The sequence below is a fragment of the Lepidochelys kempii genome, chromosome 2 (genome assembly GCF_965140285.1).
Source record: "Lepidochelys kempii isolate rLepKem1 chromosome 2, rLepKem1.hap1, whole genome shotgun sequence".
NCBI classification, from domain to species: Eukaryota; Metazoa; Chordata; order Testudines; family Cheloniidae; genus Lepidochelys; species Lepidochelys kempii.
In genome coordinates, this window is record NC_136381.1 from 265,983,266 (window position 1) to 266,000,223 (window position 16,958).

A 16,958-nucleotide genomic window follows, 5' to 3' on the forward strand; every position below is an offset into this window, starting at 1 on the left:
GAAGGTCAGTGGCAAAACTGGCCACCGGGTCTCCTGGGTCCCAGCCCGGGGCCTTCACCACAATCCCAGCCTTCCAACTTCCAGCACTTGTACGGGGAAGCTAAAGCTCCCTCCTGCAGCTGACGACGAAGCGTAGGCCGAGCGGGTGTTGGCTCCAGCTGTTCCCAAGAGCACGACCTAAGCTGCTGGCTTAGTAAGTGGAGCGAGAAGGGGATCTGTCCTGCATGCATCCCGCCGGGCACGGTGATTTGCCCCGGGTTGCAGGAGCTAGGTAGGGTCTGGCCCGGCTGGTACTTGGCTCGGACACCCCGGAATCACCCAGGGCGGTAGGGTGGCCATACTGCCGCCATAACTGGCGGGATGTGGGTGGCGCCTTTTGATCTAGTCGTAGAACAGAGATCCTGACCGGCCCCGGCCTTCCCGCGCCCCGTGGCGCTTTCCCGAGAGCGGGGCTGTAACCCTGGGGGCTGCGCACCCTGCGTTCTCCTGCTAGCCTCCCTCCCCTTTCCTAGGTCACGGTGAGTGCCAACGGCCTGTTGGGAACCCACGGCTGGCTGCCCTACGACAAAAACATCTCCAACTACTTCAGCTTCACCAAAGACCCCACCGTCTCCAATGCCAAGTGAGTCTGGGCCCGGCGCCTCTGGGCTGGGAGCCCCGTTACCGGATCCCTCCCTGGCTCCTGCCATGCAGTGCCCTGGGAGAGCCGAGAGGAGTCGGCCCCGACGCGGAGTCCCCGGATGCTTTGTCCAGTCCCGTTTTAGGTGGCACAACCCAAGGAGGCCTCTACCCGTCCCCCGTCCAGTAGGCACGCTCCTCCAGCTGTCACCCCACGGCGTCCTTTGCATAGTGTTATCCCACGTCTTCCAGCCGCCCCCTAGAGGAGCTGGCTCCAAACCCTCCCGGACCAGCAGCCTGCTCCCCGTCCCCGGCTCCCAGCCAAGCTGTGCATGCTCATTCCTGGCATTCGCCCTCCAAGGGCCAGTCCTCATAACCCCTTGGCCAGTTCTGTTGCTCTTAGCTAAATGGGAGGGAATGGAGCAATCTTCTGGCCGTAGGGCACCCCGGCTGAGTGCCTTGGGTGGGTCGCCTCCCTGCTCTGGGACAAGGGGATGCCTCTGAATGGGCAGCCCCAAATGTCTTCTCTGGACACAGGATTGCAGTGGTGATCCACTGCCCCCTTCCGGGTCGTGCTTGTACCCTCCACCCTGCTTGTGCCAGCCGGGGCTCTCAGGCCCCCTCTCTCACAGGCCTGGCTCTCTGTCCTCTCCATTACCCCCCACCACGCTGGCTGCCGTTGGGACCTGCTGACGACACGGCGGAGAGCTCCCGGGAACCAAAGGTCGGGCAGCTCTCTGGGGCGATGCTCTGTAGCCAAGAGCTCTTGTCTCCTCTGCCAGAACCCAGCGCTTCCTCTCTGGCCCCTTCGCCCCAGGGGTGGAGGTGTCCTCGAAGACACTGACTGTCTCTCCTGACGGGAAGCTCCTCTTCAGCGGGGGGCACTGGGACAACAGCCTGCGGGTCACGTTGCTGAGCAAAGGGAAGGTTGTCGGGCACATCACCAGGCACATAGGTATGGGGCTCGGACAGGCTGGCAGCGGGGGTGACCCGATGCGGGGCGCGTGGGCCGGTGGGACTCACATCGCTGGCTATGCACCATCCTGCCACGGTTCTGTGTCCCATCCCCCCAATGCACCTCCACCCTGGCCTGCAGCCCCCCAGCTGTTCCACCCCGTGCCTAGCTGATCAACCGTGGCACAACCAACGGGGGCACTAGGAAGACACTGGCAAACTCTCGATGCTTTGGGCCAGCCAGGGCCCTGGAGCCACCCCTTGCTGTTTGCAGCTTGTCATCTCTGTGGCCCTGGTGCTTTGGGGAGAGGAGTTACCTACCCAGAGGACCAGCTGGGGTTGAAATGAGCCATGCCAGCTCACCCTGCAGTCACTAACTTCCACCCCCTCCACAGTGCCTGGTGGGCTCTGCCCCAAAGCCCCCTTCTCAGGTATGGAATCTCCAGCGAAGGGGACCCACGAGACCCCAGCCCCTTCTCAGAGCCCCAGGGAAACAGGTTGGGGGTCGGCATCGTGGGGCACTGGGGTCAGCCTCTCGGCAGCAACGTCTTCTCTTCCCCTCCTTGCAGATGTGGTCACCTGCCTGGCGCTCGATCTGTGCGGAATCTACCTCATTTCGGGCTCCCGGGATACCACCTGCATGGTCTGGCAGGTCCTTCAGCAGGTGCGGGAGAGACCGGCTCCGGACGGGAATGCCCTGCTACTAACTCAGGGCTGGGCCTGAGGAGGCTTCTGGGGGGTTGGGGACTTCCTGGTCAGACACTCACGTGACTCTTGGGCTCGCCTGGGGAGAGGGCAGATCCCCGGTGTCTTTCACTCCTGGGTGAGGAGGTGCCATTCTGTAGGTCCGAGGGTGTGCTGGCAGCAGGGCTATCCCGATGCCTCGTCAAAGGTTTTCAAGGTCATTTTGTGTCCATTTGGTTGACTTGATACTGATTGGCTGGTGGGAGTGGTACTGCTCCCTCCTCACCCAGCCCTGCCGGTGCCCCTCACTCCTGGCCCACAGCACCCCCTGCCATGCCAAGCCTGAGTCCAGTACCTTCTGCCATGCCAACCCTGGGCCTCCCCACCCAGCCCTGCCGGTGCCCCTCACTCCTGGCCCACAGCACCCCCTGCCATGCCAAGCCTGAGTCCAGTACCTTCTGCCATGCCAACCCTGGGCCTCCCCACCCAGCCCTGCCGGTGCCCCTCACTCCTGGCCCACAGCACCCCCTGCCATGCCAAGCCTGAGTCCAGTACCTTCTGCCATGCCAACCCTGGGCCTCCCCACCCAGCCCTGCCGGTGCCCCTCACTCCTGGCCCACAGCACCCCCTGCCATGCCAAGCCTGAGTCCAGTACCTTCTGCCATGCCAACCCTGGGCCTCCCCACCCAGCCCTGCCGGTGCCCCTCACTCCTGGCCCACAGCACCCCCTGCCATGCCAAGCCTGAGTCCAGTACCTTCTGCCATGCCAATCCTGGGCCTCCCCACCCAGCCCTGCCGGTGCCCCTCACTCCTGACTCGCAGCACCAGCCTTTGGCTCCCCACACCCAGCTCTACCCAATGCCAGTTCCCCACACTCCTGGTCCAGCCCTGTCCTGAGCAGAGATTGCTCCATCATACTAGCTTCCGTGGAAGTTGTGTGCTGGGGCCGGTTGCCTTCGGGAGATGAGGACAAGAACTTACTCGGTTCAGCCTGCCCTGCTGGAAAGGCTCTGAGCTCCGCTCCTCTAATGCGTCGACCCATGTGGCTGGTGCTTCTCCGAAGCCAGCCTGACGAGCGTGGCTGTGGTTATTCCTCCAGCCTCGCTCAGCCGTTGGGGCTCTGCAAGCAGCATCGGTGGCTTTGCACAGTGGTTCCAAACGCTTCCCGTCCCCAGCTTCTGGCTGGCGCTCTGTCCTCTCAGCTCGGTTTCCTCTGGGCCTTTCCAGGCCAGATCCTCTGCCGCTCTAAGCAGCGACAGCTCCACTGAAGCTGGAGGGGCTGTGGGGCCTAGACTGGCTCAGGATCTGGCCCACATACCCTGGTTTCTCTCTCCAGGGTGGGTTTTCCAGTGGCCTGGCTCCCAAACCTGTCCAAGTCCTGTACGGTCATGACGCCGAGGTGACCTGCGTCGCCATCAGCACCGAGTTGGACATGGCCGTGTCGGGGTCGAAGGTGAGGATGTGTCACGGCGCGGGTGCAGGGCGGGCGGAAGGCGTCAATGTTAGGAGTTTGCTGAGGTGCCAGTTAGATTTTAAAGCTGAACTCCAACCAACTAGAATTGCCAGTTGGTTAAGTGCTGTAGCCAGTATCAGATACCCCCTTTGCATTGAGTCCAGCGAGTGTTCCCTTCCTAATTTAACGCTGGGCTCTTTTCAGATCAGCTCTTAACTTGAACCGTATTTCTCAAGTCAGGACACTCTGGTTACCAATAACCAACCAATTGATTCAGAACCAGATTAACGTACACAGCAGTTCACCGCTCCTGTAGGTGCGCCCTATGCTCTTCGTACATGCAGCTCACGCCAGCACAGTCTTGCCAGCAGTTGTCAAAGACTAGGGTTGAGCTCAGCCGTTACACCAAGGAACAATGCAAACCACCAAGATTTTTTAATAACATTTACTTATGAGCATCATTTCTTAGTACCGAACACGTATCATCACCCTTCCAGCGTTTCTCCAAGGAGGCTGGATGCATTTGTCTGTAAGGCAGTTTTGAGTCCCTGCTGTTTGAATGAATTGGTTGCAAAAGGGACAAGTTTAAAATATCAAAAGCAATTGCTTTAAGTTTCCGTTCAAATCTCTCTTGGGCCAGTTTGCTTGCATTACGAAGGAGAGCATTCGTCTAGCATGAGTTCAACTCTAACCTATGGTTACAGGAGGTCTCCCTAGAGAATGGGCACTTTGTTACTTATTTTAAAGAGCAGAAGGGGCAATCCAGTCTGTGAAATGAAATCTCCCCAATTCTTATCCTCTTAACCCTGGAATATGGAGACTGCCCACAGCCGGTCCTGGCATCTGTTGCACTGGGGATTCAGAAGCTTCCTCATGGGTTCCGTCAACTCTGGGGGTCCCACGTGGTGACTTCAGCTTTATAGACTCTGATTTCGGGGCTCCTCTGATTTCTAACAGACAGCTGAGCGCAGCTTTCAGCTCTGTTTCTCTTATGCTTCCATCGGTACCCAGTAGATGGTGCTGGCGTATAACACATTTCTTCAGTCCTTTCCCTATCTGAAGGCTTTTTTTGTTTGATTTGTTTCCAGGATCGCATCTCAGTATTAGCCCACGTTATTACCTGGAATTTCTCCCTTTTTAAGCAGTTTCTGTGGATAATCCAAACTTATTCCTGTGTTTATATCTTTCAACATTCCTTCTTTTGGTGCCAGACAATTCCTGTTATTTCTAGGCTGCAGGGTTGTGGTACCCATATGGGTCCCAGGATTTTAGAGAGAGAAGGTGGGGGAGGGAATAGCTTTTATTGAACCAACTTCTGTTGGTGAGTGGGACAAGCTTTCAAGCTACACAGACCTTGTGTCTCCCACCAATAGAAGTTGGTCCAATGGTTCTCAGTGGTAGCAGATGACAGAACAAGGAGTAATGGTCTCAAGTTGCAGTGGGGGAGGTTTTAGGTTGGATATTAGGAAAAACTTTTTCACTAGGAAGGTGGTGAAGCACTGGGTTATTTAGGGAGGTGATGTTAGAAGTGTTTAAGGTCAGGCTTGACAAAGCCCTGGCTAGGATACTTTAGTTGGGGATTGGTCCTGCTTTGAGCAGGGGATTGGACTAGATGACCTCCTGAGGTCCCTTCCAGCCCTGATATTCTATGATTCAATAAAAGATATCCTTTCACCCACCTGGTCTCTCTCTTTCTAGTGTCACAATTATTTACGGTGAACACCAAAAAATCTTCCAGATTCAATGGACATACTTTATAGGGTCTTTGATTGTACATAAGCATTTCATGTTATTTAGGGTTTGCAATGGAACAAGAGCCACTGTTCACACACAGGGAGACGTACAGCAGAACCTCAGAGTTCCGAACACCTCGGGAATGGAGGTTGTCCGTAACTCTGAAATGTTCATAACTCTGAACGAAACATTACGGTTCTTTCAAAAGTTTACAGCTGAACGTTGACTTAATACAGCTTTGAAACTTGACTATGCAGAAGAAAAATGCTGCTTTCCCTTTATTTGTTTAGTCGTTTATGTTTAACACGGTACTCTGTTGCCTTTTCCCCCCCCCCATCTCTGCGGCTGCCGGATTGTGTACTTCCGGTTCCAAATGCGGAGTGTGGTTGATTGGTCAGTTCGGAACGCTGAGATTCTACTGTAGATCTCACTCGCAAGACAAGCAAATGTGCAGCCTCTAATTTGGAGTGAAAGACTCATTGCTGGGGCAAAAACAGATTATCCACAGTGTGTTTGATTTACAGGGCAAACAAATGGGTAGTTTGTAACTTGGGGTGCAAACGTGGCTTTGATTTCTTGGGGTAACAGGCAGTTTGCCCTATTTGACCATCAGTCTCACACAGCAAATTATTTCTCATTTGGTTAACTCCCAGCTTCCCCACCTACCTCGTGGCCTATTGCACAATGAGCGTATCGTTCTGCGTAGGAAATTAGGTGTCACCTTGGCTTTGGAGTTGTTTGTAGCTAAGTCAAGAGGGAGGAAAAAGGTTTTATCCATCTAGGCAAAAATCTCTCAATTGGCATATTTTCACTTAGCCATTTTAACTTCTCTTCCTGGGGAGAGGGAGCCATAGGTGCTGGAGCTAAGGGTGCTGGGGGTGTAGCTGCACCCTTGGGCTTGAAATGGTTTCCTGTCTGTCATGCCAGCTCCACCCCTCCATTGTCCTGGGGCTCGCCACACCTGGCAGTCCAGCTTTGGGCAGTCCAGGCTGTTTGGCTTGCTGCCCCATTCTCAAGACCCCTCTTCGTCGGAGGGTCGGAGAGAGAGCATTCGCCAACAGGAGGAAACCTGCCCGTTAAAGATGACATGGAGACTTTAGCCAGCTGGAAGGGCAATGGCTCATCTGTGTCACCCATCTAGCTTTGGGGCGTCCTCATGGAAGGCTCAGGGCAGGTGGAGATTAAGGCTGGGTTTTCAAAGGGCTATGGGAATTAGACACTGTGGGCCCATTGACAGTAAACGGGAGCAAAGCACCCAGTTGCCCTGGTGACAGCCAAAAGGCCTTGTCGTTGTGGCAGGACGGCACCATCATCGTCCACACCATCCGCCGGGGCCAGTTCATGAAGTCCATCAAGCCCCCCTGTGAGAGCTCGCTGCCCGCCACTGTCTCGAACCTCGCCGTGGGCCTGGAGGGCCAGATCATCGTCCAGACCACCGTGGGGGGGAGATCCTCCCTGAAGGTGAGTGGGCCAGGACCTGTGGGCCCAGCAGCAATGCAGGGGCAGGCATGGCCTTTCCCTGTGGGACGCTGTGGGCAAGGACGGGCATCTCAGACACGGTCTGAAACCCCGCAGGGAAGGGGCAGTAACTCCATCCTGCTGTGGTGATGGCACCATGCCTCAGAGCAGATCAGCAGCAGCCAGATTCCAATCCCAAATAAACATAGCTGAGGACTTATTCCTGTCTAGGACCAACCCATCCATCACCCAGCAGGAGGCGCTGTTCCCTTCCCACCCCACCCCACACACAGCTTTCCCACTTTACTCCTGGGGGAATTCTGCACCAAAAAATTATAAATTCTGCACACCATATTTTAGAATTCTGCATATTTTATTTATCAAAATAACACATTATAATCACACCAGTTTCAATTATTTTGGTAATTTATTTCAAAATACCTATCAAGTATGTCTATAACAATACAGACAATGAAAAAGATTCAGGAAATGTTTTTTGACAAATAGATTCCTTACTAGGCATATTAATACAGAACTCTGAGTAATAATTCATTCAAACTACAATATAGAATTGTATTTCCTGCCTCCCCCCCCCCCGAAGCAATGCAAAGGCTTGGGGGTGTCAGAGGTAACAGAGGAGCTGAGGGAGAGGGAAGGAGCCTGGGAGTGAACCTGGAGGGTTGTTGGGTGTGGGTGAGGGGCAGCAAGGGATTGTTAGGGAGCCTCCCCCATGCAGACCCTGGCTGACCCCTGGCCTCTCCCATTCAGTCAGGCACATCTGCCCTTGTCCCCCCTTCCATATATCCCTCCACCCCCACTCAGACACCTTCCCCCCCCCCGGTCCCCATGTGTCCCTGTTCCCCCTCCCCCCTGGTCCCCATGTGTCCCTGCAGCCCCTCAGCCACTCCTTTCCCCCCATGTGTTCCCATGCCCCCTCCCCACGGCTCCATGTGGCCCAGTGCCTCCACTCCCATTCAGCCCCTGCCCCAGTCTGTCACCTCCCAGCCCCATGCTGTCTGTCCCCCCATATTCCTTGTCTCCTGACCTGGCCACACCAGCAGGGTGCTGTCAAGCAGGCAACCTCTTCCCTTCCCTATTGGCAGCTGGGACTGGTCCCACCCAGGAGGGAGTACTCTGTTCTAGCACCACAGCGGCCCCAGGTGGGCAAAAGGCAGAACTGCAGAAATTTTTCGGTAGAAGTTATTTTCTGCTGGGGGGGGCGGGGGATGACGTTATTCGCAGCACATTAATTATGTGCACACACAGTGGTGCAAAATTCCCCCAGGAGTACTACTTGCTATACCTCAAGGAGCCTCTCTGGGTACGTCTACACTGCAGTTAGTCACCCGTGGCCCGTCAATTGTGGTGTAGACATTCAGGGACCCTCCTGCCTCACAGGATCCTAGAGCCTGGGCTCCAGCCCAAACCCAAACGTCTACACTCCCATTAAGCAGCCCCTTAGCACAGGCCCTCTGAGCCGGCTTGGGCCAGCCGCAGGGTTTTAACTGCAGCGCAGACTTAGCTTGAGAGCACACAGGGAAACTCAGTCCAAACTGGTGAGTTTCTCCTGGTTTCACACCTATGCTGGGAGGGTCCCACGATGCGTGTGTGTGGCTGTAACTGTGTCTAGAGATATGGAAAATTTTGCAGTCTCCAACAGGGAAAATGAGAGTGAAGGGTCTTGTGTAGCATGGAGGTTTCTTGCAGACGGTTAGCCCGAGCACAGCCGCTGCTCTGGTTTCAATGGCTTCGTCGAACGAGGTCATTCCATGTGATTGCAGGGAAGAGTGCTCAAAGGTTTCTCTCTCTCTGAGGCTCCATCTGTCGATCCAAAGTGCTGGTTCCCATCGTATCTCAGTGCATTGCATAGCTCTCCTACTGCAGTGAGACCTGTTGCTTTTCTGTCCTCCTGGTCACATTAGGTATTTGGCTGCTATAGTAAAGCGCTGCTCTACTCTTAAAAATGGCATCCCCACCTCCCATTGATCTGCTCCTGGCATGGATCCAGAGGCCTGTTTTACTGCAGGCTCCGGGGAGATTTTCGCTCTTCCAACCCTGCAGAGCCAGCACTGCTAAGAGGGAGGAAGCTGGTTCTTACTCCTTCGTGCGCATCACCAGCAGAATTGGGTAGTAAGTTCCAGTCGCACCTGTTGCAGGCAGTGGGGAGGCGTTGCTGATGGTATAGCTCGGCCTGCAGAACCTTAATGGCTGGTGATGCCCAAGAAGGTAAGAACCAGGCCCATTTGAACGGGGAGTCCCGGAGAGGTGGTGCCAAGGCCATTCACCCAGTCGCGTCCTAGAGTAGAGGCATGCTTGGAAAGCTTTCACCCCATTGTCGGTTGCTCCCCCAATGCCCTTCTCCTTTCTCTTGTTGAAGGATAAATTTGCCCTGCACCTTTATTCCGTCAACGGCAAGCATCTCTCCTCCGCCCCGCTGGAGGAGCAGGTCACTGCCATGTGTGTCACCGAGGAGTTTGTGGTGCTGGGGACCATGCAGTGTTCTCTCCAGATCTTGGATCTTCAGAGGTAAATGTTCCCTCATCAGTTTCCTGGGCCCACCACCAGAGCCATGTATCACTCCCGTGCAGGGGACGAGGGTCCCGAGTGTGTCACAGCCGTGATCCTCCACTTATGGTGAACGCCCTTCCTCAGTTGCTGTATCCGAAAAACCACCCAGCGAGTGGGTCGACAGCATAGCTTGTGGGTCTTGCATATGCGCCTCTCTTCACCCCAGGGTAGCCTACCATCTTCTGGAGGAGCTCCCGATGCAGGCGAGAGATACTCGTGCAGCCGTTAACTTCCCGTTTTTATTTGGGGTGAGGTTAGGATGTGGCTGGTACCTTGCGCACAGTAGCCTGGAGGTGAAATGTACTAATGGGTAAGGCGCTGGCCTCCCAAACTGGGGGTTGAGGGTTCGTGTCCCATCTGGGGGTGAGGTGAACGCGTTCTCTGGCCTGTCCCCTGCAGGAGGTCAAACTAGATGATCACAATGGTCCCTTCTGGCCATAAAGTCCACGAATTAATCTTTTGGGATTAAGAAATTATTCTTTTGGGATTAAATTGAAATCCCTCTGCTGGTTTCCCAGGCCCATAGAATCTGTACTGATGAGGTGTCCGTTAGTATCTGTGGGCTCCTTACAGGGATTAGGACGCTGACGTTCACAGGTTGGGGCAAACCTGCCCGTGGCCCTGTCCAGCTGGATCTGGTCTTGCTGGCTCTTGTGGGTGAAAGAGAATCACCCATTGTAACTGTCTGCGTGGGGCTGGCGCTGCTGGGGACACGATGGACGGCGCTCAACCCTGGATTTATCAACCCCTGAAAATGTGGTTCTCCCTGGGTCTGGGTCTGCCCTGCTGGCCTTGTGGGATGCTGCATGGCAGGAATTCCAGATCCGATTGACTCTGCTTGCAAAGTGAAATGGTTTGGTTTTCCTCCCCGCCAGCCTGGGATCTGAGAGTCAAGCTTGGCTTTCTTCTTTTCTCATGTCTCCTCCGTCCCAAAGGGTCTGTGGAATAAAACGCTGCCCTCAGATGCCCGCACAAGGCAGTTGCCCCAGTGTGGCATTTTTCCCTGCAACTGGGACTTGGCCAACTATTTGACTGATGTAGGAGCCAGAATGGGACCCAGCTCCCTGTCCCGCAGCTGCGTCGGCTTGGCAGGGTGAACAGGCGTGAAATGCAGTAAAATCCCCCGATCTGGCTCTGAGCGCAGCCAGGAGCCGGTTTGCTGAGTGAGCAGGATGCTTTGAGAGACCCCCGATTTAAAGATCCTGGAGAGGGGGGTGGGTTTGGGGGGTCTCTGGCAGGGCATCCTGCCCATCTGCCCCTTTCCACAGTCCTTGCTGAGTCCCCAGCAGCTCCCCACACTGTTTAAATGCCCCCCTCTTTACCATTGCAGCCTCCAAGCAGCGGTGTTGCCAATGCCTATGAAGGTCCCGGTTCACAGCGTGTCCGTGACCAAGGAGAAGAGCCACATCCTGGTGGGGCTGGAGGATGGGAAGCTGATTGTGGTGGGAGCGGGCCAGCCCTCGGAGGTAAATGGAGACCGTCCCCTCCTCGGGGCTCGGTGGGGGTGGGCAGGGGCAGGTGCAGTATCAGCTGGAAGCACCAGTGAACTAGTTGCATGATTGGAGGGGATGCACCTGGCTGGCAGGAGGGTGAGACTGGGAAGGAGCTGCTCTCCTGGCCAGCCTAGGTAGGAGCCTGGATGGGCCCATAGACAGAAATGAAATCAGAGCCACTGTCTGCAGACTGGGGGATTGACTCTTCATGGGCAGTGTGACGGCAGGGCTGGATTTCCCACAGCAGAACGCTCGAAATCCGGCCCCTCTCCGGAGCGTGAAATGGCTGGGATCAGTCGAGACTTAGCATGAACCCTTAGGACAAAGGTTCTCTCCGCTGCACCCCGCCCTCTTCGGTGAGACGGCTCGTCCCTGCTGGAGGGCGGGCTCCAACCCTAGAGGGGCCGGGTGTCTCGGGGGGCCAGGCGGCTGCCCAGCCCAGCTGTGTGATGAGACCCTGGCCTGGAGGGCGGGGCTCCGTAATGCGGGGTGGCTCCCTTTACAGAAGCAGGATCTGTAATGTAGCCAAGACAGACTGCAGCCTTGCTTCCGCCAAGCCACCCCATCCTTTTCCGCAAAGCACCCCCACGCCACTCCTCAGCCCTGCCCCTTCATTCTGCTCTCTCCCCAGGTGCGGACGGGGCAGTTTCACAGACTGCTGTGGCGTTCCACGCGCCGGATCTCCCAGGTCTCCTCCGGAGAGACCGAGTACAACCCGCCCGAGTCCAAGTGACAGGCTTGGTGTGAGATGACCTGTCCCCAGAGCATTACTGGGCAGAGATGTCCTGCAGCAGGAGGTCTCTGAGGGGTGGCTGAGGGGGCCGGTCCAGCCACACCACTCAGATGTGTCTGCACTTCCCCTGGGAGCATGGCGATCGCTGTGAACTGCGGGAGCATTGGGTCTCTTGACCACTCACTCTCAGAGTGTGCAGAGCTCAGGATCCCTTTCTGAGCCAGGGGCCTGCACCGGTGACTCTGGTTTGCCGAGCCAGGATGCACGTGGGACGATCTGGTCTCTGCCCCAGCACATCCCGTTTCCTGCAGAGCTTGAAGTGGAAAATGTTTTTGTATTATTCATTGTGACTTTCTTGCTGGACGGAGAGGACGGGAAGTCCATAGCCGGTGCCCCTTGCCGCCCAGCAGGGAAACGTTGCAATAGATGTGAGACAACAACTGTCGCTGCATTCTCAGTCCTTCTTGGGTGGCCTTAACCAGACCTTGTTGCACTACGTAGAGAACTTGTACCAAAACCAAGAACTGCTTTCAGCATGAGGCCGGTCTGCTGCAGAAAAGCTTTAATGCGATGAGACTGGCAAGAGCCTGCTCTGTTTTCCTCCCAGATGTTGAATTTTGGCGGGCAACAAATACCAGGGGCCCAGAAAGATACCTACTGACTGTCTTGAACCAGCCCCAAATCCTAGATGTGTATAAACCCCCTGCTGGCAAAGAAGGGTGTTCCACTTTCATTGGGATTCTTCCAAATATGGTTTGTCTGCCTCTTCCACCAGAGGCACCCAAATTCAGCGCCTCCCAGGGCCCCAATCGTTTTCCTGTGGAGCCTCCTAACTTTCCTATCGATTTATACGTTTTTTTTAAAGAAAACAAAAATAAATGTGCGCAATCTTATTGTCTCGCAAGACTCGTCTCTTCCATGGAGCACAAGCCGGCATGGCTCATGGGATGACTTCACCAGCAATAAAACCCTGCCGTTGGTTAGCTTTGCCTTCGTCCTGCAGCTCCGGGGCCGTAGAGGAAGTCCTTCCTGGCTGCCTCTGGCTGCACGCCAGATACCCCTGCTTGTAGGGGGAAAGAGAATTCTTCTCACCCCACCGGGAGAGGGTCAGGCTGCCCTGCAGTCAGCGCCGGTGCAAGAGGTGTGAGGGTTTCCCTCTCGCAAGGAGCGCGGCTCTTAGTAAGGCAGCACGCACTGCCCCTTCCCCAACAGAGCAGCCCTCGAAGCATGGCATCTCCATAAGGGCTCCCGGAGCCAAAGCAGAGCTCTTCCGAAGCTTCGAAGGGCTCGGTCCAAGCCGGTGGAGGTGAATGCGAGAGGGATCATGACAGAAGTGAGAGAGCTCCAGCAGCAGACATGAAGCAATACTGGGATTTTGTCTCCTTCAAAGTCTGGACCCAATATTGATCCCATCTGCAAATACCGCCCCTCCAGGAAGGCCCATCTGTCCCTCCGACACACTGTCTGTTTTTGATACTGAAGTGGCACACAGTAAATAGGAATTTGCCCAGAGGGAGGCTTGTTTTTGCAGCCAACAGCCAACACTTCGCTGCTTTTAACCAACTGGGTGGGTTGGGGGGTGGTCCAGTCCTACAGACTTTCCATCCCTGGTCATGGTGAGATTTGAAATGCTGGCACCTTCTCTGAAGGACTCAGATTCTGATCTAAGGGTTGTCCTAAGGGTTCATGTATGACCAAGGCCTTGTTGATCCAGGGAGGAACAGGGGAGTGGGGGGTTGGGTTAGGCTAGAAGCAGCTGTCTGAGGCTATTGCACATTTGTGCCCTGGACATCTCCCCATTCAGACATAGCTTACAGCTGCAGGGAGCCCAGCAGTCCCTGTGAAATGGAACATTCCGTGTTTACGATGCAGGGCATGAGCCCGTCACCAGAGCGTCTGGGAGTGAATGGCCCCCGAAGAAGGGGGTGATGGATCGGTCCTTGTAGGACACAGTTACTGTCACTTAGCTGGAAGGAGGAGGGAGCTGCTGTGTTGTTCCCCACATTTTCTCTCCAATTTAAAAACTCCCCTTCTGTCAGGTAAGCCAGGGATGGAAGAGACTGGCAGGGCTTTACTCCAGCCATGCTCCAGATGCGTCTGGGCGGAGAGCTATGGAACCCACAGCCTTTCTGCATTATGTTGATGCTCACAGTGACAAGTGCCCTGGTGCCATTCAGCTCTCCCTACCCCTGGCGCCAGTGACTGCCCATCGCTATTGCAGGCACAGCCCTCCGGGCTGGGCCAGGCTTTGGTTCACAGAGGAAGGGCCGTGACTAGTTTGAAGCCATAGGAAATTCCACACCTGACTCCAACCCTGCTCGAACATCTGGAGATGTTGGAATCTTGGGCTGAGCTTCACAACTGGGGCCCCTGTTCTCCGTAAACGGCTGGATCTGAACTCCCCAGAGATGGAGGAGGAGAGGTTTGGGTCTGGATCCAAACCTCATGGCTTCAGAACCATGTGAAACTTCACAGTCCTAGAGTCAGGAGGGGTTGTAGTGAGGTGGGTTGAAGAGCAGCCTCTGTCCTTTCCCCTCAGCCCCCGAACCCATTCCCTGGCTCTAGGAAATGGATCTCTCCCCTGTCTCCATATACTCTAGGTATGTTACACCGTGTTAGTAATGCCACAGTGTGGACACAGACTGCTCCCCCATGTCCAGGGATTTCTCCTAGAAGTCGCAGGTCCCTGGTGAAGATCTGTGGGAGGGAGGCAGGGCGGATGGTGTGAAAATCAAAGAGATGGTCAAGGAACGTTAGGATTTGAGTGCAGTTCTTGACGGGTTGAAAGCCATGTGCCCTGGGTTGCTAGTCCCCATCCCATTCAGTGAAGATGTACTTTGCTTTTATTATTCATAACGTTGGGTCATTAAAGCCGGTGTACCATCCATCCTCACAACTTTCTTCCATCGGTCCTCCAGGGTCCCTTTCCATCAAACTACAACAGATGATGGTTATAAATGGTTTGGACCTTCCACGCCGTTGACACCTCCTGACCAAAAAAGGGATGGTCACTGTCTTGGGACACTAATTCGGTAGTTTCTTTCCAACAAGGGCTGAGAGGAGAGGACGTGGGTCCGTTGTGGCTCACGCTGGAGGAAACATCTACTGTAGGCCTGGGACAATCAGCTGTAGATGCTGAACTGCAAATGCCACTAATAAGGGGAGAGAGGCTCTCTAAATGCACCGCTTGTTAGCCACTGGACCCTGTTGCGTGCGGAGGCTGCTACTGGTCTGGAGGTGACTTTGTGATGGGTGGCTGGTTAGATCACACTTGTGCACTGAACAGTGCCTCAGTTCTCTTCACAAAAGATTTAAAAAAGCAAGAAGAACCAACACTGGGCAAGAGGCTCAAGCAATGCTCTCAACTTCATTCCCTGGATGAAGATCAATGTTTAACCACCGACAGTGCAATATTTGCAACTTGTAGAGAAGACTCTTTTTAGCATGTGTGCTGTATTGCGGTTTGTGTGTATATAATACGAGATAGATAGATATATATATATATAGGTTTTGTAACTTTTTTGAATGATGTAAATCTAAAGATTTCTATTCCTTTTTTTCCCCAGAAACAGGGTGGTAAGTATTTGGAGCTTCCCAGAATCCTGCTGGCTTTTATAGAGCACTGAGGGACCTACAAGCCTCACCATGGATTTGTCTGTCATCCTTCTTAGAATTGCTCAGGCCAGTGAAAATTTGAAGGGGGTCTTTGCTGGCCCTGTTCTGAAGATGCTTGAATTCTAGGGGTACCTGCTCTCTGGTTGGCCTCTGCCATGTTCTTCTACTAGAAGAGGTTTTTCTTTCCCTCCTTTCACTTTGCTTGTACCTTCTCTGGTTTTATGGAGTCAGGATGCAACTTGCTGAGGGATCTTCCCACTCCAGTCTTCTTCACAAACAGGAATGCTTGGGTCATATCTCTGAGACTTCTGTGTAGGGAAGGGTCTGGCAGGCTTGGGATGCTCCCCTTCAAAGGGAATGGTTTCCTTCTAACCCTGCAAGATTCCTTCCAGCTCCACCCACCCCTGGAATAACAATGTGAAACCTGATCTTCGGTCTTGAGTGTCTACATTACACGGCAGGGTTGGGGGCACAGCTGTTCAAGTTGGCCTTTGGGCAACCTAATGTAAGCACCCAAATTTAGAAAAAAAACTGGCCCCCATGCCTGGTCCCTGCGTGCAGTGGTAAGACACTAGGGTGGTTACATGGGGGGCCACCTACTTCTCTACCTCTTCTGGGAAGTGAATGGCTCACGGTGGATCTGCCTTTTGGGGAAGTGAATTCAAGCAAGTGGTTTGACCAGGGTAGCACCACTGGTACTCCCAGTTCTCCGGCCTGCTGGATGTAGCGTTGGAGCCTTCATGCCAATCAGTGGTGCTACCTACTGGTCTCCAAGCATCCTGAATCTTGGGGAGGAGGGGTGTTAACAAATCCACCCTCCTTGTGTCAGATTGCATCCCACTCAGACCTGAACGCAGTTCTCATTCCTGTATGGACTGGAGCAGTGTTTGCTTGGGGAGACTGGCAAAGCATTTGAAGGGACAAGCTGATAGCTGGGAGCCAACCCAGGAATTCAGACTCCCCATCTCTGACCAAGTGGTCCTCCAGGCATTGTTTATGGGACCATTGCTTATGCTTTTCCTTTAGAGCCAGCCTTGAGGAGAATTGGACCAGCCGAGTCTTTCACTCACACTCCAGTCCCCACTGTCCAGCAGGGAAGACAAGGGTGAATGACAAATCCACACAAGGGATGTGTTTGGTGCTCAGAAAAATGTATTTATATGGTAGCTTTGTCTACAGATTCTTTCCAAAAGCAAAATAAAGCACAATCCGATAAACATTTATGCCTTAAACTTGAAGAGGAGCATGGCCTCATTCTGTAGGGGGACAGGTTATCTGGTTTGCTAGCAATGTACGACGTATGTGATCTTTAATAAACTTTATAAAGGAATACATGTTTCTCAATGCCTTGACCTTCCCTCCTCCCTCCCCCACTGCACCCACTTATTATGTAATAAAACTTTGCATTTCTTTAGCGTCCTTCATATGAGGACCTCAAAATGCTTGACAGCTGTAAATGAAGACTTGACTTACCCATCTGCAATATGGGATCTTTCAGTCTTGGGAATTTTGACGACTTGCCCAAGGTTGTACCCCAAGTCTGTGGTGGGGCTAGGCGCAGAACCCAGGAGTCCTGGTTCCCAGCACAGTTCTTCCCCATGGCCATCACTAAGTTGCATGGGTAATTTTTTATTTTTTTTTATTTTAT

At 54.2% G+C, this 16,958-nt stretch overlaps 1 protein-coding gene across 1 annotated transcript in view; it reads left to right on the plus strand.

Annotated features, from left to right (window-relative positions):
- NBEAL2 (neurobeachin like 2) overlaps positions 1-16,640 on the plus strand; it is a 148,908-nt gene extending 132,268 nt beyond the window's left edge. The window contains 8 exon segments of the mRNA XM_073334853.2: positions 513-622; positions 1,401-1,573; positions 2,142-2,236; positions 3,593-3,709; positions 6,743-6,904; positions 9,279-9,427; positions 10,800-10,935; positions 11,594-16,640. Coding sequence (XP_073190954.1) covers positions 513-622; positions 1,401-1,573; positions 2,142-2,236; positions 3,593-3,709; positions 6,743-6,904; positions 9,279-9,427; positions 10,800-10,935; positions 11,594-11,695 — 1,044 coding nt within the window. The 3' untranslated portion in view covers positions 11,696-16,640.
- The last annotated feature ends 318 nt before the right edge of the window (positions 16,641-16,958 follow it).